This window comes from Phodopus roborovskii, unplaced genomic scaffold (assembly GCF_943737965.1).
Source record: "Phodopus roborovskii unplaced genomic scaffold, PHOROB, whole genome shotgun sequence".
Taxonomy (NCBI): Eukaryota; Metazoa; Chordata; class Mammalia; order Rodentia; family Cricetidae; genus Phodopus; species Phodopus roborovskii.
This window is the reverse complement of record NW_026125700.1, coordinates 2157193-2185012: the sequence shown is the minus strand read 5'-3', so window position 1 is coordinate 2185012 and position 27820 is coordinate 2157193. Positions and strand designations below refer to the sequence as shown.

At 45.2% G+C, this 27820-nt stretch overlaps 1 protein-coding gene across 1 annotated transcript; it reads right to left on the bottom strand.

Annotated features, from left to right (window-relative positions):
- Window positions 1-27639, bottom strand: Xpnpep2 (X-prolyl aminopeptidase 2). Its single transcript, XM_051178477.1, has 21 exons — window positions 27412-27639; window positions 24602-24675; window positions 22408-22518; window positions 20724-20787; window positions 19674-19778; window positions 19377-19463; window positions 18339-18485; window positions 14697-14798; window positions 13987-14068; window positions 13526-13721; window positions 12718-12807; window positions 11893-12002; window positions 11175-11252; window positions 9815-9886; window positions 8134-8194; window positions 6665-6734; window positions 6023-6127; window positions 5609-5668; window positions 3871-3947; window positions 1226-1315; window positions 1-665 (listed from the first exon to the last, which is right to left on the bottom strand). The coding sequence occupies exons 1-21, from the start codon at window positions 27458-27460 to the stop codon at window positions 471-473; spliced, it is 2025 nt and encodes a 674-aa protein (XP_051034434.1). The 5' UTR covers window positions 27461-27639; the 3' UTR covers window positions 1-470.
- Between the last annotated feature and the right edge of the window lie 181 nt (window positions 27640-27820).

Genomic DNA, 27820 nt, shown 5'->3' with positions numbered 1-27820 from the left:
GCTTGAGTCTCCCATATTTTTTCAACTCTACAGTCTATAGCCAGGAAGCCACTGTGTGGCTGAGGGTAAATAAGGGTGGCCAGAGGCAACCCTAAAATGTCTGGAGTCAGTGTGGGTAGGAACAGCTCTGGCCCTCTCCTGCAGGTGGACATAGGATGGGCCCTCTGGGTTATGGAGCCTTATGAATAGGAGCATTAGCCTACAGGATCCTTTACTTTGGGAGACAGGGACTCACGTGGCTCTGCATCCCAGGGCCCAGGAGAGGGTGTCTGTCCATGATGAGGCATGCACAACTGGGAGAAGGTAGAATGTGCTGCCTGGGGTCTGGCTCTGGAGGAGGCTTATGATAGTAACTCCATGGTGATGGACCAGCAGGGACTCTTGGGACATGTATGGTACAGAGGGAGGAGAGCTAAGCAAGAAAGAATGAATCCCAAACCGAAGTGAACAGTCAGCAGAATTGGGGGCCTCTAGCTAGTCCAGCTGAGGATGGCCAGAGGGAAGGCTACCCACATAGAGGTCAAGGAGGTGGTAATAGGGGCCATGGCTGACAGGGGTTTTGTATGCTGTTCCAGCCATTCGAACTCCTCCAGCAGCTGGCGGCGCTGCAGTTCTGGACCAACTTTCTCACGAATGGTCTGGTAGTAGTGATTCAGGTACTGGAGCTGCAAAGGGAAGTGGGTTTGAGCTAAGCTGCCAAGAGATGAAGTCTTGTTACCATCTGGTCCCTGCTATGGGACTCTGTGGACTAGGGTCCCAGCCATTTTCAGATCTCTGCTATTTTCTGGGGCTTTCCAGAGACAGTGCTCTGTGGTGGTTGCTTTACAATAAAGTGACACTCATGGAGAGGAGGTTGCTTTCTGGCACAGGAATAAAAGGGAAGGAGAGTAGTTATCTCTAATTTACAAAAAAAAAGGGGGACTGGGGCCCAGAGTGGGGAAGAACAGCATCTCCTTCTATGCCTTTTTGTAGCAGAGCTCAGAAGCCCAGTCTCAGAGTCCCTAGGGGTTTATAGTGTTGGGGCATGCTGGTCTGACTAGAAAGTCCTAGAAACTTTGGGACCTCTGACAAGGTGGGAAGACATGCCCCCGACAAGTACCTAAGGTGCCATCATGTGGGTCTTCTCGGTGAAGGGCAGAAGTCCTTGGAGTAGGGAGATTAGAAGCAAGAGAAAGCAGAGGGTGGTTGGAAGTGAGCTGAATAGCAGGCAGTACTAAAGACTTACCTGCTCTGGGGAAAGCAGGCTGACATCGATGAGGTTTCGGTCATAGGGCACAAACGACACCACTTCAAAAGTCAGGTAGGTCCCTGGGTGCTGAAAGTCCATAGCGAAGGTGAGAAAGCAAGAAAATGAGGGAGGCTGAGAAACTGGCTGAAGGTAGCAAGGGAACACTGCACTCAGAAGCCGGAAGCGCAGGGAACGAATCCTAGCCAGCTTTGGACACTGCAGCTAGCCTTTCAGAGTCCGTTCTCTTGGCCAGTCCTCTCATCTGCTACTCAGCAACCTACTTTGCTGCTTCCTTCCTGATTCCTGGAAGGAATTAGACTCATGTCTGATGTTCAAAGCATGGGCATCAACAGTGTATAGGGAGCACATTAAATATTTGGGTTGTAAGGACTACTTCCAAAACCCACTGGAGGTAGAATCTTTAGGGCAGGGCCATGGAACCTATGTTTAAATAATCTGTAAATGTTATTTGATATCTACCTACTCCCTCTAGATAGGGTCTTCTGTTGCCTAGGCTGTCTTCAAACTCAATGTGTAGCAAAATTTGACCTTGACCTTTTGATCCTTCTGCCTCTAACTCCTGAATAGTAGGATGACAAGAAAGTACCATCAGGTTCAGTTCATCGCATACTGAGGATTGAACCCAGGGTGATAACTGAGTCACATCTCAGTGCCCATAGATGCCAGAAGAGGGTATAAGATCCCAAGGAACTAGAGTTCCAGATGGTTATGAGCTTCCATGTGGATGTTGGGAACTGAACCTGGGCATTTTACAATAGTAGCAAATACTCTAAACTGCTAAGCCATCTCTCCAGCCCTAAGATCTACCTCATTTTTAAAGGGATGCATAAAAGTCTAAAGTATGGGGATATATCCTGATTTACTCAACCCGGTCATGGGACTGGGAAATATTTGCATTTTTTACTATTACTTATCAATGCTACAAGTTGCTAACACTATGTAAACATCTTGATGAACTTTTGGGACTGTATCCTGGTGGTACATCTGGTTGAAGGACAGCTGAGACAGAGACACAAGGCATTTTGATAGATATTGTTACACTATCCTCCACAAAGTTTGCAACAATGTATACTTCTCTGAACAGTGAATGAGGGTGCTCATCATACCACATACTCATCAGCACTGGGTACTATCAGTCTCTAATTTTTACTAATCTGGTAACTGTATGTAACTATATAGACAAGTCTTAGAAAGTCAGAGTGGATGCTACCATACATACTTCTCTGTATCTTCCTTCCCCTTTTATTGTAGTAGTAAACCCAGGGGAACGATATGCTATTCTATTGTTGTTTTGATTTATACACATTTAAGGATACAGTACAGTTGAGCATCTGTTTACGTGCATTCAATTACTGTTCATTTTAGCAATCTGTCTCTTCATGTCCTTTGCCCTTGTCTCCCAGTTTTGATTTTGTAGGAGTTCACAGGAAAAATTAAGGATATTGAGCCTTTCTTTAATGCACATATTATACTTGAAACAGAACTTTTGATTTTGGTTATGCTATGATTTCCATACAGACATTTTCTATTTAACTTAGTTATGACCCCCCCATCACTTCTGAGTCTTATAAAGAGAGGTCCTTTTCCACACAGGATTATAAATGAATTCATATAGGTTTTCTTCTATGCCTTAGTGGTTCTATTGTTCACCATGAAACTTCAGTTTATCTGGTAGCAAGCAGGAGAAGGGAGCCAAGAGTGGGTAAGAGCTGTATGGATATGATCAAGGTATGTGATACCCCTGATCTCATGCAATCAATATATAATAACAAAACCTTTTTGGTTCATGTGAGATTTTATTTGCTATAACAGTGATGGTATTTGGTTTACTCTCCACGCTGATAATCGTTTATTCCCTTGCCTATTTGTGGAGTGATTTCTCTCTTCCCTCCTGTGGTGAAACACCAGCTAACTCTCTGTGTTTATGTGAATTAGGAGTTTATTTCTGGACTGGCTGCTTCGCTTCATTATCCCTGCTGTCTGTTTCATCTCCAGTTCTAACTTGTTTTTGTTGGAATAGTTTATGGTAGGATTGGATAGGGCTAGTTTGTTCCCCCTTAGCTACCTAGCTATTTTGCATGTTTATTTTCACAAATAAACATTGCTGTCATTGGTGAAGACACAAAACTATCTACTTAACATTGAAATTGAGGTTGTCTTGAATTTAGAGATTAATTTAGGGAGAATGGCATGTTCATAATATCATGGCTTCTTCCCAGAGAGCACCATTTATGTAAATCTTTTTTATGTTCCTTAACAGAGTTTCTCTGTGTAAGTCTTTTAAATTTATATCCAGGTATTTCATCTTGTTGGCTGCTATAATATCAAATCCTTAGCCCTAACAAGCTCCCCTGGCGATTATTATGTGCACAGAGAACCAGAGAGCTGGAGAAGGATACTGATTCACTTAGTCTGGAGTGGGGCCTGGCACTGATATTTAAAAACAAAAACAAAAACAAAAAAACAGATTCCCAGATGATTCCTGTGTGCAGCCTGAGAAATGAACTCCAGATAAAGTCATGCTTGTACATCAAATGCCTTTCTCCTTTGGTCTTCCTTATCCCCATTCACCCAAAGTCAGAGCCATGCTGTCCATCTGTGTCTAGCCCATGGCACATTACCTTGGTCTTTGCTTCTACCACAAGGGCTATATCTTCAAGACGGACTCCAAATTCCCCATCCTGGTAGTATCCGGGTTCTGAGAGATACATACAGAGATGCTAATGACATTAAGCAATGGATAAGAAGGACCCATGCCCAGGTTTCCTGCACCAATCTTTAAATAACTGCAGGGCCTGGCAGCCTAAGCCCGGCTACCTGTGGCTTTGGCTCTGTCAGCCCCACAACTTGTTAGATTCTTGGCCTTAGATCTTCTTGGGTATAACTTGACCTCACCCCCCCCCACACCCCTTGTATTCTAGCAGGAAAGATTGAAGATCCCACTTAGGGCTCCAATCTCCATGTGTGCCATTGTCCTAGCATTTGATGGACAACTCCATAGTTTGGGTGGACGCCTGGAAACCATTTCCCAAGGACAAAGAGAGAGTTATGAAGATCCAGGCCTGGTGGCACATGCATGCAATACCAGTACTGGAGAAGTGGAAGTAGGAGATGGATCAGGAATTTAAGGCCCGCTTCGGCTGTATAATGAGTTCAAGGGAAGCTTGTGCTATGTAAGATGCTCTAAAACAAAACAAGAAGAAAGGATATGGGGCACAGGGAGCTTGGAGTAAGGGCGTGATAACCATGCGGGTCTAGATTTAGGAAGAGAAGCAGTGATAGAGCTGTGGCTAAACCTATACCTAGCATGATCCCTAAAGATGGGTGGATATCAGAGAAACTAGGAAACAAGGATGACCCTAAGAGATTCATACAAGGTCCCCTACAGAAGGGGAAAGGGACAAGATCTCCTGAGCATATTGGGAGTGGGGATGGAGGTGGGTTGGGGGAGGGCAGTGAGTGGAGAGGAAGTTAGGAGAAAGAGAAGGGGAGAAGAGGGGAGAGGAGAACATGGGGGGGGCAGGAAGTTTGAGTTGGGGGATAAATAGACGAGAGCAAGAAAAGAGATACCATAATAGAGGGAGCCATTATAGGTTTGGAGAAAACTGGCACTAGGGAAATGTTCAGAGACCTACAAGGATGACCCAAACTAACAATCTGAGCAATAGTGGTGAGGCTACCTTAAATGCCCTTCCCCAATAATGAGACTGATGACTAACGTATATGCCATCCTAGAGCCTTCATCTAGTAGCTAATGGAAGCAGAAGCAGACACCCACAGCTGAACACTGAGCCAAACTACTGGGATCCAGATGTAGAGAGGGAGGAATGATGAGCAAAGGGGTCAAGACCAGGCTGGAGAGACCCACAGAAACAGCTGACCTGAACAAAGGGATGCTCATGGACCCCAGTCTGATAGCTGGGAAACGAGCATTGTACTGACTCAGATCCCCTAAATGTGAGTCTCAGTTAGAAGGCCTGGACAGTCTAAGGAATCTCTGACAGTGGAACCAGGATGTATCCCTGGTGCACAAAAGTACTCTGGGAGCACATTCCCCATGGAGGGATACTCCCTTAGCCTAGAGGCAGGAGGGAGGGCCTAGGCCCTCCCCCAAATGACTTGACAGATTTTGATGATCCCTCCTGGAAGAACTCACCCTTCCTGTGGAGTGAGTGGGTGGGGAATGGGATGGGAAGGGGGGTCAGGTGACATGAGAGGATGGGAGGGAGAGGGAACTGGGATCGATATGTAAAATAAGAAAAAATAATAAATATAAAAAAATGTGGGTGCAGATGACTACATTCCCCCAGACAGCTTCACTCTGACATGGAGTAATGGGGTAGAACTCAAGAACCATACCAATGGAAGTGAACATGCCCTTGGCCATGGCAATGTTGTTAGACTGGAATCCCACTGGCCCTGGGAAGAAAGATATAAGCAGGGCTTTAGCTCTATGTCATCAGCTTGGAAGTGAGCAGGTTGTGGGGGGGGGCAGGTAACTGGAGGGAGGATCCCTAGGTATGTCTAGAAGCACTTGTCATATGTGGAACTGACATACACCAATCGGCTTTGCCTTTTATTTCCCTGGGGTATACACTATTTGGTCAGCAGGCCGTGGTTCTCTCTCTGGAAGACCCACGGTCAATATTATTCATTTAGCCCTTAGAGCATCATGCCCACCATCTGGTGACCTTAGGTGGGTCATGCACCTCTGTGGATTGGTAATTTCCATGCTGGAGAGCATCAAACAAGTATAGCTGAGAAGATACTTACACTCATGCACACAGAAGAAATTGCCAATGCCATGGCCTGTCCCATGACCATAATTGAGTCCAACTTCCCACAAGGCTCTTCGAGCAAAAGCTTCCACCATTCTTCCTGAGAGGGAAAAGAGATTGTTCTTGGTCCACTGAATAGACCCTAGACTGTCCACCTTGACCTTTCCTACTCAACTTCTAGAGTGGTACCTGAGGAAAAGGGCTCTTGAGAGGACACTGGAGTGGGATGGCGAAGGGATGATGGATGAAGCTAGTAAATGTTTCCTGACTCCTTACTATCTCTTGAACTCTGTACACTGGACTCATAACCTGGACGCATGACTCTACTAAAATGTCTTCTCATGAATTAGGCCTTATCACTTGGACAGTCACTTCCTCCCAGAATTATATATGACTTCTGAAGTTCACACTGACCTCCCCTGCCTCTGAATGACAGCACTGAATTAAGAGGCAGGAGAACTTGGTTGGTGTCCCCACTAACCCTATGTAGGACCCTGGACAAGTCCTCTCTTTTGGCTGGATTTTCTCATTTATGAGAGAAGAATGTGATGTTCCATAGCCTCCAAGGATAGCAAGGTGAGTCCCATTAAAAGCAGAGCCTGGGGGACCTGGGTCCACTTTGGTTTCTGAAGTCTACCTGATGTCGAAGCAGGAAAGATGAGTCTGGACAGATCGATGTTTCCCATTAGCACACGTGTGTACGCCTCCTGGTAAGGAGAGAGGAGGAAGAGGTGATGTGGAGGACAGGAGGAGGAGCCAGGCAGCTTCCAGCAGCATGGTCTGGAAGCAGATGGGAATGGAGGCCCAGGAACAGCAGACACATTCTCATGTGTAGTCAGTCACTCAGGTTTCGGAAGATGACCAAAAGAAGGTGGGGAACGAAGGTGTTCCCAAAGCTGGGGCCAACTCCATGTGCTTTTCTCTTAGGCTGATATACAGGGGTCATTGTCATGTGCCGAAGACATGCTTATAGAGAATAGTGACTGAGTGGGTGGCAGCAAGTCTTTTTCAATTCAAGTCTTGGATCCTGGCTTGACCACTCACAGACTCTCTCTATCTCTCTCTCTCTCCTTCCTCTCTCTTTCTCCCTCCCTCTCTTTCCCTCTCTCACTTTTTCTCTGTTTAGCTATGGCTGTCCTGGAACTCTGTAGACCAGGCTGGTCCTCGAACACAAAAATCTTCCTGCGTCTGCCTCTGGAGAGGTGGAATTAAAGGCACGCGCCACCATACCCAGATCTCTCTTATCTCTTTATACCTTGGTTTCCTCATATTTAATAGGTGCCTGGTTGCTTAAGTTGTTAGATGAGGTAGACTGACACTGAGTATACAGCAATGAACAAATGCTCAAGCAAAGTTAGCCTAGTTGCTCCTGTATCCCTCATAGGTAGGCTCTCAATTTTCTATGTAGCCAAGGTTGGCTTTGAATAGTCAGTCTTCCTGTTTGTACCTCTCCAGTATGTACTACTATGCCTTAGCAATTTCCTTTAGTTTTCTTAAGGCCTAAAGTTTGGGTTGGGCCTGATCATGTGGCAGGGCAGGCTTCCTGTTGAGGGAGAGAGACGGGCAATGGTGACCTGTTCTGGTCACTACTAGTAGCCATGTGGTCATTTCCTTTCTCCATACTCTTGCACTGGCTCACTGTCTGGGGCTCTGAGAAAGCTGACTCTTCAACATGCTATACTATGAGCTCCTGGAGGCCTGCATAACAGGGCTTCTCCATTTAGGCAGCTCCCTGGCCCACTCACCCTAGCCAGTGTCCCAGGTTCTACTCTAGCTGAGCAGCCATCCCTGTTTTCAGACCAGCTCTAGCTCCTCTGAGAAACCCTGTGCCATTTTCCTCCACTACAGATGGCTTTCCCTCCCTTTTGTAGAGTGCAAGCTGAACACACAGATGGCCAATGTCTGTGCACTCATGAATTGACATGACAAGAGGATGGCCTGAGGTCTTGGTGGTGGCTTGACTTTGCACTGGCATTCCAGTTGTTGTGTGACCTTGGGCAAACTACATAACCTCTCTGGATCTGTTTTCCTCCCTCAATTTGAAAGGGCTCTTGATGAAGTGATCACTGGGAGAAACGGAAGGACAAATTGGGGTCTAGTACTTACCTTTTGGAAGGCAGTAGGGGTGCCCCAATGCACTGTTCTGGTGATATCTGTGGTTCCATCCCTGTGGAAAAAGGGAACTAGCACATCCGACTCTATGGAGCACTCAGGAGGAGGGGCCAGGACCGTGTGCTTCCTGTATGTTTTCTTCTTTTTGTTTTTTCTACTGGGGTTTGAGTGACCGGCTTGAGCAGGGCATGGTAGGAAGCAAGAGAGAGAGAGAACCAGGCATGGTGGTGGATGCTTGTAACCCTAGCACACAGGAGGTTGAGGTAGGAACACAAGCAAAAGCCAGCTTGTGTTCCACAGTGAGATAATGTTAGAAAAATAGAAGGAAAGGATGGCTGGCAGGGAGTAGGGAAGGAGGGAGGATAGGTACCACCATCAGAATTACACCGCAGCATCCATGCACCAAAGAGACTTAGCAGAGTTCTTAATGGTAAAAGTTGCTATGTTCAGGACATTGTCTGTTTTTTTTTTTTAAAATAAATTACAGATGGGGAGGACTGAGGTTCAGAGAAGTGACATTATCCTAACACGCCCACAATCACTGCCATTTACCATCTATAGGAACTTCTGCAGCTCCCCAGATGACAGCAGAGCAGGCCTCTTTATGAAAGAGTCATTAGGCTATGAGGCCATCTCCATCCCTAAGATTTGGTAAAGCCTGGCTGGAGAAAATGCTGACTCCTTATAAGATGTTTTTTGCTATGAACATTGCTTAGAAGTCCACTGAACTGAAGCCAGAAGTATCAGGTTCAACTCACAGTCACTAGTTGTACTGGTTCCCCCAGGCTGGCACTAAGCATACCCATCCCAGGGCTCTGGGGCTTCTTGAGAGTAGGTCATGGGGCATGGGGAACTTCTTCCTCAGGAGAGAAGAGGAAGTGAGGTGACTATTTCCCTACCTTACCCTCTTCTGAGCATGCGCCAACCCAATACGCCCCCACAAATTCACTTCCTCTTTCTTTGCGGCCTTCTCAGGTTCACACAGTATCAAACTAATGGTAAGTACAGGCTGCTAAACTTAGCACATGGCAGGCTGGCTCCCCAAGAGGTATGCTATGAACAAGAGCCTCTGTCCTTAGTTCAGTTACCCTTTCCACAGGATAGAAACCCGATGACACTGAACGATTGGCCACACATTTTGAAGGAATACAGTTAACTTATTCAGTATGACTGTCACATCGGACAGTTTAGGTTGACACTGTACAAGAGAATCACATCTAAAGGGTTACTTCTTTCATCTGCCTCCATCTCCAGCCTCACATGGTCGATTATCTTGCCACAGGGAATGAGATGGGTCTGATGGCTTGGATGCAGGCTGAGTCTAGGGCTTGCATGAGTGGGTGAGAAAATGGGAGTTCATGTTTGTGCAGCCAGGCAGATCTGTGTAAATAATTTGCAGACTTGAAAAAATTATTTAAGCAACTAGAGTCTTTTCCTAATTCCCACACAGGTGCTGCATGAGTGCTCCCATTATTCTGATCTCTGTGTGTTTTCTACTGTGCAGGCACCCCCAGTGGGAACATGAGGGGTCTGCTCAGGGCTTCTTCAATACAGGTCTGTGCTTCAATCAAATGAAGACCTATGACCTAGGAAAGCCAGCTTTAGTCAGCCTCTGGAAGCCCAGGATGTATGAGCTGAGAGCTAGGCCAAGGCATGATGGGATGGACGGACATACCAGTACTGCCCTCCAGAATCCACCAGGTACATCTCATCTGAGGACAGCTTGCGGTGTAGATCCTTGGTCGGGCTGGGAATAAGAATGAACACTGAGAGAGGAGATCTGAACCCTGCACTGGGAAAACAGGGCAGACACAAGGATGAGGGCTGAGGAGAAAGAGCATGCCCTCTGCTCTCTGCTCTGGGGAAATAGTTATCTCCCAAAGGATCCCAGGAAAGCACTTGGCTCTAACTGCAGCTACTGTCCACAACACACTTCTGTTTATCCTGCATGTGGATAAAGACTTTGGTCCCCAGGGAGGGGAGGTAAGAGTCTCAGAGGCTACTTGGTTCAGCCATCTCTACTCACAAAAGAACAAGCCAATAGAGGCAGGAGCTTGCAAGAGACCCACAGCAGAGCAGAGAGGTGCTGGTCCTGAGTGCGCTCTCTCTCTCTCTCTCTCTCTCTCTCTCTCTCTCTCTCTCTCTCTCTCTCTCTCTCTCTCTGAGGGACTTCAAGGATAGGTCTGGAGAACAATATTTTAGAGGACTGAGGTATACCTACTCTGCCACTCTCTATTTCCCATAGGCGAGGCTCTGGAGGAGGCATCAGAGAAGGGAATTCTCAGATATGCTAGGTCTTTCTCTGGAGGGCATCTGACTCCCTTTCTGTCATGTCCAGGCCAACTGATAGATCTGCTCAGCTTGGCCCTCCAAATTTTATCAGGTAGGCCTACTGTGGTTTGTTTTCTATGGGACCAAGTATCTGAACTAACTTATATTCTTGACTTATTATGGTTGGTAGAGGTTAAGTGGACAGGCCTTTCTCTGTGGGGTCTTATGTGGTATTCATGTCTGCATTTGCAAAGCTCACCCAGAAAGATCACAAGTTCTTGGCCAGCCTGAGCTACAAAGCAAAACCCCATCTCAAGCTAGGTGTGGTGGTGTATACCTGTAACCCAGCACTTACGAGGTAGAGGCAGGAAGATCAGGAGGTAAGCCCTAATCTCGACTACATAGTAAGTTTGAGGCTAGCCTGGGCTACATGAGAACTTGTCTCAAAAGAAAACAATAAAACTATCTCAGACAAAGGGATACCAGAAATAATTCAGAAAAAGAAGAAAGCTTTTAACAGCATCTATGCTTTCCTTAAACCTTAAAGACCCCAGAACACCCAAGCACCAAGTCCCAGCCTTTTAGGGATAAAAGCCACCCTCTGCCTTTTAAAAAGTAGTTCATTCCTTGACCACCCATGGTCCTGAAGGCCCCAAAACCCTAAATGTTGACCCAGAGCATTCCCTTTCCACCCCAGTCCCTCTATAGTCACAACCATGACCCCTGCTCACAAGTACTCTAGAAAATTCTTTGTTCTGAAGTACCTGTAATGAGCCAGTGCAGCATTCAGGCCACTAGCAGAGATGGTTTCAAAACTGGGTCCAGAGGAAAAGTTTTCATTCCTAAGCAGGACAAGGTAAGGAATGATCAGAGAATGGTCCAGAGATGAAGCCGTGACAGAGATATCTTTTACAGCAAATAAAGGTCCAGCTACCTTTACCCAAGCCTGACTCCATCTGCCTCTCCAAGTCCCATCTCCCCCAGCTCTGGCCTGTCACGGTAGACAGAGCACTCAAGTACAGGAAGAATAGACCATAGTTACCAATTCTTGGCCCTCTGCCTCCATTTTACTTGTGGGAGAGAAGAAAGGTAGTTAGTTCCCTGTATCTGAAAAACATCCTATCTGTGTGCTATGTCTTGGACCTCAAACCTAGATGGTACCACAAGCTACCTCAGGAAGCCTTCTCCCAACCAGAAGCTCCCAAGAGCTCCAGAGCCCCTCGCCCCCACCCCCACCCCGCCTTTAAGCTACGTCTACGGTAGTCGCTAGGGGGTGCTGTTGGGTTGTCCTGTTTTCCACAGGGCCAGGGAATGTCTTGCAACACCCCCTGCACAGCTCCCAGACCACCCACGAACCTGTCAATCTCACTTCCAAATACAAGCAGGATCTTTCTTCCTCCTAAGGGGACTAATTACTCCTTGCTCCCATCCTCCCATCCCCCCCCCCCCCCGCGTGCACCAAAAAGATAATAAGTCCAGTACCGTCGCAACTCATCAATGTGTTTTGCCCCAGAAAACTCATCTACCGTGCCTTTGGGCACGTTCTTCTCCAGCCAGACCAAGTACTGGATCACAACCACAGCATCTCGCACCTGAATCAGGAAACACAATGGTGACTGAAGTGAGCCAGAGTGGCTGCCTTCTCACTCAGGGAAGATCAGATAGCTGCCCTGGGATTGAGTGCTTTAAAAACATGACGATTTTACTAGCTACTGGATAGCAGAGGATTCTCGTTAATGTTTATATCTAATCAGAGTGTGTGCATGTTTTTAAAAGCTTTCTTATCTTTAAAAATAGTTACTGAAGCGCTGACGGCCGAAACGATGGGATATGTGGGATTTGTTTTAAAATAATCCAGCAGCAAGGATTGGGAGGGGAGGGTCATGCATGGGAGGAGGTGTTTACAGATGAAAGAGCATCGGTATGACTCGATGATTGTGGAAGCTTGGTAATGGGGACAGCTGGAGTTTAAGCTATTTTCTCTACTGTAGTGTATGCTAAAATTGTTTCTTAAGGAAAAGTCTTTCAAAAATTATGTCCTTTATCCTAATGTTAAGAATATTCTAAAAAGTAAGCTATCCTCTTGCCTGGCAGGAAATCATTACAGGTAGCACTTACTAACACAGGCAGTGTTCAAAGTAATGCACATCACCTCATCTAAATATCTACACAGCTATACAAGTTATAAACATAGATATTTGTTGTACATTTCGTGCTTTCGCTTTGAGTCTTCTTCAGGCTTCTCCCTGGAAGGTTAACCCATCAGATCTCCCAAAAGGCCATGCCATGGGGACTTTGGGGACTTACATGGCTGGCCTTCAGGAGGGCCTGTTCCCTGCTGTTCTTCACAGCCTTCAGTAGCATTACTGGGGAGTAGGCCTGTGTCACCAATTTCTCCTGTTGGAAGCACCAAAAGACGGACTAGAAGCACCATTCAAGATGAGCAGTGTTTACAAAGGACAGAGAGGACGCAGCTGGGGTGAGACTGTGAGACTTGCTGATCTCTTTCATGGCCATGCCCTCTCCTTTGGCTACTTTCTGGCTACTCCTTTGGCAGGTCTTTCCTCGCCTCCCGAATGCAAATTTCCATGATGAATATTGTCCTAGTGCCAGCAGTCAGGCCTGGCATGCTATAGTCAACAGGCTGTTCTAGCACCATGAGTGTCTTGTATGTATCAGAGCAGTTACCAAATCCCACACATGTTCTATGTAAGCCACTGGATTTCAGAATGACTATCTCCTAGAACTGTAATTGTTCGAATTCATTGCTATTTTAAAGAAACAGAGATCTAGATTGAATGAGCCATTTATCTAAGGTCACATGCATGGCTATTTAGGAAAAGAGCTCCTGTCAGTTTCAGTCTCGGCTGACTCTAAAGCTTCTTTTAGATTAGGCTGTATTTTGTCTAGCTTCTGTGGCTGTCCAGGCTCTGTGGACAGACGCCCTTGCCGCCGCCGCCTCCTCCTCCTCCTCAGTCTTCTCTCAGTGAGGACTACAAGGGTACACAGTACACATTTGCTGACTGACTAGGTGGCTCAGTGGCTGAGGGACCCCATTTTAAGTTGACAGTTGTCATTCCTGGAGCAGAAGGTGGTCAGTGACTGGCAAACCTACTTTGGGTATCACTTCGTAGAGCCCATAGGTGGTATATCTGAGCCCAATCAAGATCGTTACATTGCCTGAGGCATAGGCCTTCACACTGTCACGAATTTGACTGTAGTCCTCGAGCTGCACACACATGGATGATGTGCACATTGTATTCAGGTACTGCAGGGTCTCGAGGCTAAAGCGACTCTTGTTGACAAACAACCTAGTGGAGAGGGAAGACAGGGAAGGGACCTGAGTGCCTCCTTACTGAGGACAACACAAGAGACCAGAGGCATATACCAGTCTTTTGTTTCCAGAAGTCACAGGAAGCCAGCATAGAGAGCCAAAAGTCAAGTGGGACGTCTCCTAGAGAAGTCTGCTGTGACAGGCCCCCAAAGTCATGAGCACCTGAGGGTTGTGAGGCCGGTGGTACCGGGTAGGGTGAGGTTGGGAGAAAGTCACAACAGTAAGCCCAGGAGAAGCTGTACCTGATAGACGAGTCCGTGAGCAGTGTGTAGGAGTAGAAGAAAGGGTTATAGGGGATGTCACTACTGCGAAGGTTGAAGAGCCCTAGGAAAAAAAATGAAACAGGGAGACTTTTGGAAGCCATTCTGCAAGGGGACAGGCATTTCTGACACCCATGCCCCCCCCCCCGTTTGCTTTGGCCTCAAGATTACTTCTGGTATTTGCCTCTGATTGCATCTCAATCTTCTTAGGGATGATTGAGATGCCGAAGAGAGCAATGGGTGTCTCCCCCATAAAATGTAGCTAGGTGACATTCAGCACACAGTATTGGTGCAGCCTCCAAATGTCTGAAGCCCGGACATAGGAACTGAGGAGAAGGCCCTCATCCATGTGGGGACAGAGTAGGGCTACTCTGCATGTCAAAGCTGGGACTTTGAGTGACCTAGATAACAGCCAGGGCTGTTGGTGGCTCTCCAGGCCTTCTTCTCCCTAAGGAGACAGAATCGCTGTATTATTCTGGTCAGTCCGTTTCTCAAGTGGCCTGTGGGCTTGCCCCACTTGCTTGGAGCTTCCTGGCCTCCTCATTTTGCAGATGTGAGCAGCTGCTTTCTGATCCCTCTTAGTTCCCATGGGCCATGACCATGGAGATCATAGCAGCTGGTGAGTATGCTGTTATTTCAGGAGGAGCTATATGCTGCATAGCACCCACTTGCATTCGTAAATCCCCACTTACAGGCTGTCTCATCAAGTGCTGATAGAAGGAGACCAGTTGGAGCCATGGTATGGTTCTTCATATAGCTTCGGATGGTGGATACTTTTTCTTGCCAAGTGCTCCCTAGAAGCAAAGGAACCCCCCCCCCCAAAAAAAATAAAAGTCTGAGTGACACACCTTGTCTTTGGTACAGGGCTCCTGGGAAACTCCAGAAGGGTAGTGGTTTTCCTTTATTTCTGGTGGAGGAGATGAAACCAATGGCCTTGAACTTTGGCCAAGTGGCTCTATGACTGCACTACTACAGCTTTCTATGCTTCCAAAAGCAGTAGAATTCTATCTTCAAACACTTGTATTATTAATGATGTGGGCCTTGGGCCCAGATGGGGCTCCAGTAATCATTCTGCCATTAGTAACTAGGTGTGATCTTGGGCGAATTACTTGACACCTCTATGTCTCATTTTGCACATCTGTTAGATGAGGGTGGGTAATATCTACCTCAGTAGGTTTGCTACAAAGATCAAATGGGTTGACATTTATAAAGCTGTAGAAAAAATATTCACTAGGTCTTACACTGCTTCTTTTGACCTGTCATTAAACATAAAGAAAGGAGAGTTGCTCTCCATGGGCAAAGGAAGAGAGTAACTGGGAGAGAGTACTGTCCTGCAGTAACTCCAGCACTCAATAAGCCATAGATATTGGACTAGGTACATCTTGTACATTGTTTTAATTCTTATATTTTTGGTTGTGAGCCTAGCCTTTAATGGCTGAGCCATCTCTCCAGCCTGCATTGTTTTAATTCTTACAGGCACCATTTTACAGACAAGGAAAGTGAGGCTTCAGAGAGGTAAATCAGTTGCCCAGTGTTTCAGAGCTGAAGGGATAGAGCTGAGATTTGAACTCGTGTCTGTGTGATGGGCCTGGCCCATAGTCCTAATCTGCACAAATACTGAGCTCTCCTATTAGCCTTTTCAGTCTTCTAGGTGGTCTTCAAACTTTGTCCAGTACTGTCCTTTTTTAGAATGCATATATCTGGGTTCCAGGAGTTCAGTTTTCATCTCCTGTTTCTGCCTTTTCCAAGGCATATCAAGTTTCTCTCTAGACAGCACTAGAAAAAAATTGGCAGAATGTCATGCGCATCAAGACTCCTGCTTGGGCCCAGATACAGAAATGATAACTTAATGCTATTAAAAACTTTATGCAAATGGGTAAAACTACTCAACTAGAACCAAAAGCTTTGGATATTTATACTTTTAGGCTTATTTTATACTGATATAACAGACACAATATAAAATTTATCATTTTAACCTTTGTAAAGTACACAATTCAGCTGGCTTTCAGTATATTCATAGTATTGTGCAACCACTGCCAGTATCAAATTCTAAAACATTTTCATCATCCCCAAAGGAAACCTTGTACCCATTAAGGAGTCACTCCCCATTTCCTCTCCTTCCAGCCCCAGGAAATCACTAATCTATTTTTTGTCTCTATGGATTTGCCAATGCTGGGTGTTTTCAGATAAATGGAATCATACTAGATGTGGCTGCATTCACTTAAAATTATGATTAAAATTCATGAGTATTACTTGGTATTATGACTCATGACTCTACTCCTAGCACTTGAGAGGCTGAAACAGGAGGGTCACCATAAGTTTGAGACCAGATTAGGCAATATAGGAAGTTTAACGTCAGCCTAGGCTACAGAGTAAGACCCTGTCTCAAAAACAAAACAGAATACCCCAGCAACTTATAACTCACAAAAAGAAACATATGTGAATATGATCCATTTTGAGAAAACAAAATCACACAACTGGTCTGATGTGTGAGTAGCTAACTTGTCACATGGCAGTCTTTGCCTTTGCCTCTCCACACCATCTTTAAAGTGTATACATAGAGGAAAAAGCCCTCAGCCATGTGAGGACAGAATAAGCTTACTCAGGGTGTCAAAGCTGGGCGTTTGAATGACCCAGATGACAACTGTGTCTGTTGTGTATGTATATGGATTGTTTTGCCTGCATGTTGTCTGTGTATCACATGTATGCAATGCTTGTGCAGTTCAAAGATGGCTGTGAGTTGCCATGTGGGTGCTGGGAATCGAACCCATATCCTCTAGAAGAGCAAGCAGTACTCTTATTGTTGAGCCCTCTTCAGAATCATACCACTCTGCCCACCCCCCAATTTCTTAAGAGAGAAGGCCCATGAAATAGGGAAAATTCACTTTTGTCTAGCCATGAAGCTTAACTCTGACTCCCTTTTCTTTGAAGATTAGTGATGCCTCAGCATCTCCTAATTCATGGGAAGTGACAAAATCCTTGTGAATTCTGTCCCAATCCCTGGTAGCCGTTTTTCAAAGCCCTTTTAGCCTCACATTCCCTTGGCACCATGATGGCCTTTGATATCCGAGGAAGGTGAGTGTTTTTTTATGATCAAATCCTCATAGATAGCCAGTCTCTTTAAAAACCAAGTCCAGGGTGTGCACAAGTGACACTGTTTCTCCTTGTTTCATCATAGCCACAATTTTGAAATTCTCCACTCCACCCCACCCCCACAGTTTTCTTGGTCCCTTTCTAAATCAGAAATAATATGTGGAGTTGTATGTGGAAAGGGGTTTCTCAGATTGCACAATGTGACAAGAAATGCAACTCCACTGACCCATTCAGAATTTCCAGGGAGGTGAAAGTAGTCAGTGACCAAGACCCCGATTCGTAATAGGTCCCCTAGCCCTGGTCAGTAATTGCTTAAAAGAACCATAATGTAAACTGATCTTTTATATCAGATTAAGATAGTGTCAATGATGTCATGGTTACAGACGCTAGAATTTTCTGGGTCAATTAACCTATTTTGAGGTCCAGCCAAAATCTGAACCCTCTCTTGTGCCACAGACTGACATTGAACTTAGTCATTGACTTCTGTCTAAGTGTGTCATGTCCTAAATCTAAACTCCTTATTGGAGTAGAACCAGAAGTAAAGGGCCAAATGACTCAACCAGTTTCTACTACCAGATAAACAACTAAGTACAAGGGCCTTCCCTCTTAAGAAAGTATTTTTTGGGGTGACAGCTGAAGAAGGCTCAGCAGTTAACAGTATTGGTTGCTCCTCTAGAGGATATGGGTTCGATTCCCAGTACCCACATGGCAACCCACAACCATCTGTAACTCCAGTCCCAGGGTATCTGACACCCTTTTCTAGACTCCATGAGCACTGTATGCATGGGTCACATAGACAACATGCAGGCAAAACATCCATACACATAAAAAAAATAGAACTGAAGTCACAAGAAACCAAAATCAAACAAATAAAACAAAACCTGAGACATTATTTTTTTTAAGAAAGGTGGTTTTGTTGTTGAACTTTTCTTCAGCTGTCTTTTCCTCCCTTTCTGCTGTCTCTTTCTTCAAAACCTAATACTGCTCATTTCAGTATTTTCTAAAAATAGTCTGAGTACCTTTGAACTCTGTGAGGAGACAGAGACAAAGAAATTCTACATTTTAACCAAGCATCTCAGATAGTTTGTCAACCATTACTTTGTTGCCTTAGTTAGTGACATTTTCAGGGGGAAAACAAAAAAAAAAAAAAAAAAAAAAAAAAAAAAAAAACCAGGCAGCCTCACCCTGGGAGGGACCCTTGTTTGTACTGATTGGGAAGGACAATAGGCTTATGGAATCACCTGTAAATTCTTCCGGCAGGGCATAAATGGGTTGGCTTGGCACTGGGGGCCTCTCCGACCCCCATGCCAGGTCCACAAGGTTGGTTGTGATGGATACCAGTTGTCTGTTGGAGTCTTGTAATTGCAGATTATAATCCTCCCAGGAATCTGCAGAGACAGGAAGGAGTCAAGGGAAACTCTACCTGCCCAAAGCCTACCCTAGGCTCTGGCCCTCTGAAAATTGTATCTCTTCTTCACAGCCTGTCTCCCACCTGTCTTTTTCTGTTTTCCAAATTTAATTGTCATACTCCCACCTTGATTCTGTCCACTGTCAACTAGCTAATCTTGCCTTCCTTTGACCCACCCCCAGTCCAGCACTAGGGATTGAACCCAGGACCTTGTGGATGCCAGACAAGTATTCTACCACTGCACTATACCCCGACCCTAATCTGGTCATTTTAAATTGTCAGTAATTGGGGACCAAAATATTTTTATTAGAAATTATTGTCACCATTCAGAGGAAGAGTGATGTCCAGGGCTTTGGATAAGTTGTTGTTCTTTGTTTTTTGTTATTGTTTTTTTTTTCAAGACAAGGTTTCTCTGTAGCTTTGGAGCCTGTCCTGGAACTAGCTTTGTAGACAGGCTAGCCTCAAATCACAGAGATCCACTTGCCTCTGCCTCCCAAATGCTGGGATTAAACGAGTGTGCCACCAATGCCCGGATTAGAAAATGTTTTTAAAGAGATCCCAAGTACCATAATTGTTGGTGTCCCAGGACTCAGGGATGGCTCTGGGGTCAAGAACATACAGACCTACTTATCCACTGGATCTTAATGATATCAAGTCTTCTAGGTTGGCTTTCTGCATTATTTTGGTAAAGTTTGTATTTGTTTTTTAAGCATATGTTAATTACACAGTTCATGAATCTCTTTTTGTTGTAAAATATTTCTATAGCCATATTGGCCCTCTTTCTAAGCAAATATATTCGTATACCTCCCAGGAGGCAGAGCCACCCTCCTTAATAGCTCAAACAAATCCAGAGACTGAGAGTAAAACATACCAACAGAGAAAAGGAAGGGGTCGAAGCCCACATGACCTCCAGCAGGGACTTCAGCAAGGATCCAGGTGACAATGGACGAAATGCTAACTAAAAGATGGGAGGGAATACAAAAGTCACTTCCCAGATCAGCATCAGACCCTATAGCCAGACTTTTGTCTGTGACAGTCCTGCTACATGTGTTCTTAAAGATCAGAGATGCCCTCATATTTCCTGAACTTCCAACAGTGAGTTGCAGACAACCACTCACCTGTATTTCCCCAAACCTAGTCTAGGGGACAATCCATGTGGGCCTTCTACCTTCCTTATGGAGTTCCCAGTTGCAGTCCATCTGCCTCTCAGCCTGAGTCCAGTATCGACTATCAGTCCAGACAGCTGCTTTCGCCATGGTCACCACCGCAGTACCTACAGCAGAGCAGAGAAGTCTAGAGGTGAGGATGAAGATGAAAGTGAGGGCTGTGACTTTGTTGGGTGTGGAATGTTGTACTCGCTCTGTCACAAGGGCCTCTAGTATGAGCTTGTCTCCTCCATTGGAAGAGGTAGGAGATGTTAAGGGCACACTTGGGGGAAAATCTACAATGAGAGTTCCTCCAGCAAAGCAGCTCTCTTTTGTGATGTAGGTCCCTAAAGAGGGCCTTTAGAACTTTTAGTAGGAAAAAAGTCTGGCTTCCGCCAATCCAAAGAAGCTAATGCTGTACATGGGTGAAATTCTCAGGAAAGATGAGGGCTGATAAAGACATCAAACTAGGTGCCTATCTGTGGATTGGTAGGGAAGACAAATACAACAACTGTGCTAGGGAGAATAAGGGCTTGCAATGGGGGAGGCAGAGCCCCTTCAGGCTCAAGAAAGAATGTGTGAGGATCAACAGAGGAAGCTGCCTGTACTTAATGGGACAGGATCAGAACAGGAGGGCCCTTCAGAAATGGAGACATCAATAAGAGCCTCCATTTGACCATGTAGAGAGATGTTGTCTATAAAAAAGATCCGATAAAGTAAAACCTTATCCCTAAATGAGCTAGTATGTAAAAGAAAAACAGGTTTCTTGTCAATAGATGTGGAAATAGCAATTGCTTCAGAAACCAGGTCCAGGGAGCTCTGTTCTGGACCTGGCTGTGGCCGAGGCAGAAAAGCATGGGAAGGAAGCCAGGAGGGCCAGCTCCTATGCAGAAGTGTGGTCATAGGGGCATGAGACATTTGACCTGGGGAACATGCTGGGTTCATGGGGGCGGGAAGAATGAGAATGAACACCAGCCTTTGGTCCTGGTTGCTAAGGAACTGGCTATAGCAGGTCTTCTATGATCAGGGTAGGTCTACCAACAGAAGCAATGTGAGTGGGGAGTGGCTGTTACCTGCAGAGCCTGTGAAGCCTGAGATCCATGCTCGCCTCTCATCATGTTTGCCAATGTACTCACTCTAGGAAATCAACAACACCATCAACTTTCTTCGTAGAGTCAGATGCCAAGGGGTCCCAAATACATCTTGGGTTTTTCCTGTCTTGCCATACCTGGCATTTCTTCCCAGGAAAGTCTCTGTACCTCCTTCAGCATACTATCTTCTTTACTTTTCAAAACCTTTCTCTTGGGGGTGTTAAGCCCACTGGACTAGGTTATACTAGATTGTTCTGCAATATTTACTGCCATGGTCATAATGTAAATCCAGTATGGTCTTGGGCCATTCCTTTTGGTATTCTCCTTCAAATAGCATGCCTTCCTCCAGAGTCTATTTATTATATTATATTGGGTATTTCATTAATAACTTCTCCACCAGGTTTTATACACTCATTGGCCAGTTAGACATCCATATTCATGAATTCTGTATTTGCAAATGCTATTAACCTTGTCCTTGGTCAAAAATATCAGAAAAATTGGACAGTATTTGGTATATGTTTTTATTGTCATTATTCCCTAAGTAAAGCAGTTTGGTAACATTTATATAGTATTTAAATTGTATTGGGCATTATAAGTCTTCTAGAGATGATTTAAAGCATATGGAAGGTTATGAATAGATTATATGCAATTACTATGTCATTTTTAAAAAAGATTATTTATTTATTATGTATACAGTATTCTGTATGCATGTATGTCTGCATTCCAGAAGAGAGCACCAGATCTCATTACAAATGGTTGTGAGCCACTATATGGTTGCTGGGAATTGAACTCAGGACCTCTGGAAGAACAGTCAGTGCTCTTAACCTCTGAGACATTTCTTCAGCCCTCACTATTTCATTTTATATAAGGGAGTTGAAATATTCTTTTAGACTATAGATACCAGGAGATGACTTTATGTTGCTTTCTCATCCTTGAAGATATATCATTGTTATTTTTGCTTGAAGGAGCTCAGATACTTAGTCAAACTTCTTAAGCATCCCAGCAGGTCAGAAATGCCTTTTCTTCTAGCTGAGTTGATGTGAGGAGCTAGATGAGGTAGAGGCTGAGCTACTGGTGGGGAAAGGTAGGCTGGATAGGCAGCACTGCTATTTGGGGAAAAGTGGGTCTTATATAGACAGCCACCTTATTTTATGTCTGCTCTCTCCTCTCGGTCTACTTTCCACACTTGCATAATCTAGCACCCTGGGTCATTTCACTGCTCTACTCAGCAGGGTCTGAGATAGCCTGGACCAGGAGGGAGCTTAGAATTTCAGGCCCATTTATAGTGATACCCCAAACATTCTTTATGGAGTTGTCATCTGGGAAGTTGTCAAAATCTCTTCTGAAGTTGTTTTAATTTTAAACATTGTGTGTGTGTGTGCGTGCACGCCATCTCCCTAGCCCCAAAGTTGTTTTTATAATATAATTTCTAGAGGTCAATAAAATTTGGCCCCATTTTTCCTCCAATGAAAAGAGGTTTGTTCTTTCAGTTGACCTTAAACTAGTGTATGTGTACTTTCCATTTTCATCCTTTCGGCTGTGAAATGCTTTCTCTGTCTTCAGCCTCCAAGTCTTGCTAGCCTCTTGTTTGTGGCTTGTGTTTAGAGGTCAACAAGCCCAAGTATAGGAGAAAGAGAGGGCAAAAGAGAATAGAGCTGGTCCTTACCATGTGTGCATCTGTGTCTGGGATGATGTAGGCAGAAAGATTCCAGGCCTTCATCTGCTGGCGGAGGGCTGCAAGCTGTATTGTTGTATTGACTGCAGTAACTGGCAGGTGCTGACAGATAACAGGAAGACACCCAAACATAAGCATTGCTTAAAGAAAATGATATCCAGGACTTTGCCTCTAGGGGAGGCCCCAGATTCTCCTGAGGGTGAGTTTAGGGGTATTTAGGCTATATTTAAGAGTCTTGGGGTCGCCAAACGGTAGTGGTGTATGCCTTTAATCTCAGCGTTTGAGAGGCACAGGCAGGTAGATCTCTGTGAGTAAGGCCAGCCTGGTCCACAGAGAGAGTTCCAGGATAGCCAAGGCTACAAGAGAAACCCTGTCTTGAAAAACAAAAAGAAACACAAGAATGATGGTCTCAGCCATGTGTAGTGGCTGAGGCAGAGGCAGGTGGATCTCTATGAGTTCAAGGACAGCCTGTTCTATACAGTGAGACCCTTTCCCAAAAAGAAAAAAAAAAGGTGTGTGGAGGGAATGGAGTGGCTGTGGATAGTATTTGTTCATATAAATTAAGAAGCCTAAGTTAGATAGAGATGGAGGTATTGTAGAGCTTGAAAAAAGACCTTTTGTGACAATTAAAGGGACAGGAATGTCCACTGGATGTGTGGACATCCCTGGTCCTAGCTGAGGTATGGGTAGACCCTTTGGGATATCTTGAGAGTACAGTTACCAGATTTAAGGAACAAAAATACAGGCCACCTATCTGGCTAGATTTGACTTTCAGTAAAGCAAGGGATCATATATTTTCCCTTTTCACCATTTTTATTTCTTTTATATACCAACTACAATTTCCTACACCCCCTGCCTCCTTCCTACTCCCCCATCCATTCCTCCTCCATCTCCACTTTGATGGGTAAGTCCTCCCATGGGAATCAATAAAGCATGGCACATCAAGCTGAGGCTGGACCAAGCTCCCCACCAAGGGACCATATTTTAATATTAGTATGTTCCATAAACTATGTGGGGAACACTTTAATACCAAACTATTATCACCTGAAATTTAAATGAAATCAGGTGTCCTGTTTTTCATCAAGCAACTCTACTTTTCCAGTAGTTATCTATTGACCCCAAATAGTTCCGGACAGTGAATGAATACCCCTGCATTTGTGACATCTGCCAGAAAGATTCTCTTCAAGCCAGGTATTTCTTTAGAGGGACTTTCATCTTTCAAATGAAAAACCATGCTTTTTTCTTGTCTGTTTTCTTTGCCTCATCATCAACAAGAAATCTTGATTTGTTTGAATATGAAAATGCTGTGGCTTACATATCTGCTTGCTGGTCCTAGTGGTCCTATAAAGTTGCTATTACATGCAGATGTTTTCTGTGTTTATCCTGTGGCTCAGACTACTACTGGAGCTCACCTACTTCTTCACATTTTGGAGCCAACTCCTGCCCAGACTTCTTTACCCTCTGTAGTTGTGGAGACAATCACTTCAGAGGCAGCTGTGAAACTGGCCATATTCTTCCCTTTGGCTCCCGTTTGCCAACCTCTGCCTCCCTCTTTTGCCTTTCAGGTAGATCTTCCAGTTAGTTCACTGGTTTCCTCCCTTGATCCTTTAGGCTTCCTTCAGTTTCCCTCTAGGACATCGGTTCTCAACCTGTTGGTTGTGACCATTGGAAAACAAATATTTATGATGGTCTCAGGAAGCCACAACCATACATTCTCATTGCTGCTTCATAACTGTAATTTTGCTACTGACTAGTACCTCAGTTCCTAACACCATTGCAAATAAGTTTTCGAATAATCGTCGTGACCCACAGCTTAAGAACCACTGCTCTAGAATTGCTATCATTCCCTCATTTCCTTCCTTGATTTTGCCTAGCCTTAGTTAAATGCCAGCTAGTAGTCTCTCTCATCATCCATCTTCTTTGCCTCCCTCCTCATGAAAGCTTCCCAGCCCCAGGCCAGGGCAGAAGCCAACAAGCTATGGAAATCAGTGGATCTAAGGAGTGGAGCACCCATATTGGGTATGTTAGATACCTGAGTCACTGCTAATAGACTTTAAAAAGAAACAGGGGTCCCCAGAGTGCAGAAATCAGAAGAAAGCCTATAGTAGAAGCTAGCAACTGGGTCAATAGGGGATGGAGAAAATGATGGGTGGGTGGGGTATGTGGGGTGGGGCCATGGTCTCACCGGAGGGTTGGTTGAACAGTTTCTCACATCTTCTCTTCCAAGGTACCCAGGTTGTGGGTAACTCCAGGCACATGCTAGGAAGTAGGAGACAAACCTAGGGTTATTCAGGGACCAGAGAGCTCTCACAGAGTGAAGGGACATCTTCCCTTAGCCCGCAGGAGCTGTATGCTTTGAAACAGACCATGCTGGCCAACTCTACTTGAGACTAAAAATAATCATATCTCATGGGAAATCAGGCTAAGCTGGATGGCACCCTGGGTCATGCTGACTGACAAGTGATTGCCACTTTTGGATGCATTTGTATTCATTATATCATTTTTTTCTTCTAATCTAATTGTGTCTTTTCAGGGTCTAGTAAAGTGGGAAAATTGAATAAACTAAAATTTTAAATCAAATTTTCTTTGAAATGCCCTAGAGGGGCTTGATAAATAATCTCCTCCACTTTCCTGTGTGTGTACACGGATGATCTATTTAAATTCAAGGGTCACTTAAAGCCTTTCTTACAGTCCCAGTCTCTGCTCACTATTCTAGCCTTTGATTGAATATAATACAGCAGTGCCTCCTAGTCCAACATCATCACCTGGTGGGGAAAGTCGAATAAACCCTACTGTGTGCCAGATGTGGAATTCAGTAATTTGCAACTGAGCAGAGCACTGTATGCCTGTATTACCAATGCTGGGGAGGCAGAGGTAGGAATTCAAGATTACCTTTGACTATGTTGCAAATTTGCAGGCATCCTGAACTACATGAGAGCCTGAATTATCAAAAGATAATATAGAACCAAGTAAAAATCAGCTCAGCAACATATAACTGCTACAAATCATCAGCCACGTGACACTATTGAGGTCAATTGAGATCAACCAAGGCCTACAAATGTAACAATGACCCCCATAGTATAATATAGTCTACTGCCATTAAAGCCACCTGAGTTTTTTAGAGTACATTCCAAGTTGTCATGTAACAAAAAAACATTGCCTAATGGTGTATTTCCCAGAATGCAGTCCCATTGTCAATTGGCCACAACTGTATCTCCTCTGACAGTTGTGACAACCCTATGAGAAATGCATGATTACTCATCTTCTATAATGGAAGAAGCCAAGGTCCAGGTAGGTTTCATAATTTGTTTAGGTTTTGCCACAGTGAATCAGCGTTTAGATGGAGATTTGAACCCAGGCCATCTAAGGAGAGGGCAGAGGGTGGCATGGGCAGTGGGGATCAGTGGCAAAGCATTTGCATACTTCAAAAGATTAAAAACTCTCCTGTTTTAGTTCTTAGCACCACCAAAGAAATAGGGGTTCCCTTTCCAGCAAGCATAGGAAGTGGTTCTGGATAGTGGGGGCGGGGAGCACAAAAGGGCCACCGTATACAGAGATCTAGTTTCCAGCTTGGGCTCTCTACCAAATTCGGTATGATCCTAACAAAGTACCCTACCCCATACTGGGTGGTGGTGGTGATAGCAGAGCAGCGCAAGCCTTGAATTCCAGCTCTTGGGAGGCAGAGGCAGGAAGATCTCTGTGAGTTCGGGGCCAGCCTGGTATACAGAGCTGGTTCCAGGACAGCCTCCAAAGCTACAGAGAAACCCTGTCTTGAAAAACCAAAAAAAAAAAAAAAAAGCACCCCACTATTCACTGAACATATGTTTTTTTTAAAATACCTACATGCCTACTGTGTTCCAGGCACTAGGCTATGTCTCTTAGCTCTGGGGCTCTGTAAAGGAGGCTTGGATTAGAGATCCTTCCTGGCTGACAGTCCAATGAACTCTTAGAGTCCCTCTTTCCGTCTTGACTCTTAGGGCAGATACTTCTGTGGAGGCCATAGAGAACTGAATATAGGGAGATGCCATATTTCTACCTTATAAGTGGCTTGAGAAACATGAGGAAAGTAGCTGGGCTGTAACATCATGACTTGGCCTCATAAACTCAAAGGAACAATCTAAGAACTGCCCCCCACCCCAGTTCTGTAGCAAAATTTCAGTGCTAAGTTGCCAACGTAGGAAGTGGGACCCAGCCGATCCACTTTCCTCTGAACACCAGGAACTATCACTCTCTCTGTACCACAGATATTCATTCTCTGGATGCTAAATGAATGAGCAGGTACTGCTGGCAGAGAACAAAGAAAGACTTCCCCAGGACCAGGGAAACGGGTGGGGAGCTGAACTGGGCACCTGGTTTGAAACAAACAGGGCACCATAGATGTGATGTAACATTCTCCAGTTGATCTCGTCTCTTAACAAGACCTCCGCACTGACCTTTTGTACCTGCCCTGTCCTACCAGGGCTTTATTGTCTTGCAAGAATTCTGCTAAGTCAGTCTAGGCAGAACCCCCACCCTTTAATATCTGATCACCTTCAAGAGTGGATCAGATTCCCTATACCCCTGCCCTTGACACCTGATTACCCTGTCCTGCCTTCAGCAAGAATCCTGTTAAGTCAGTTTAGCAAGAATTCTCCATCCTTGGACCTTCAAGGAATCATTCCTCTTAGTAACTTTCTGGGCAGCAAGTCCTCCAATCCTCACTGGTTCTAAATCTCCAGCAGTGTGTGCGGTGTGTATGCCCTACCTGCCTCCCTTCTGCAAGGCGCTTACTGCAGTCATCTTTTAAAAAATCACCCGCCCAATGAGTGCTGCAATAATGTTGGCACGGGATGGAGAGGTGCCAAACTAGACTTGATCCAAGTCTTGATCTCTTCTTCAAGACAGGGGGACAAAGAGAAAAGAGATAACCTGGGGTCCTAGCCCTAACTCCAAACTTTTCTGAGCCTGGGGAAAAAGTCCAGAGCTGTCTGCCAGGAGAGCCCGGGGTGCACATACCACAGAGGAGAACAAGCCAGTGGTAGCAGCACCAGTGAGCTTGGTCCATTGGGTCTCCAGATGCTGGCGATGAGTAGATCAAGGGACTGGGGAGAGAACTCGGTTGTTTGGTGGCCTCTTCCTCCTGGCTTTTCCTGGGCAGGAACAGGCAAGGTGGACTCGGCTGTGTCCTGCTGCTGGATGAGGATCCTTCTCTAATCTTTTGTTTCAGAGGAGTCTGGGTAGCCACAGAGGAGCCCAGGCAACCTGTGCTGGTTTCTTGTGGGTTGGAGTAGGGCGTGAGCCTGCCCCCGGGGCAGAGTCCAAAGATCTCTGAGTTCGAGGAGCAACAGCTGGTCTCAATCAGCCAGCTTCTCCCAGCCCCCTCTTCAGCAGCCCTACCTCAGCAGTTCCTGAATTCTCTTCCCCA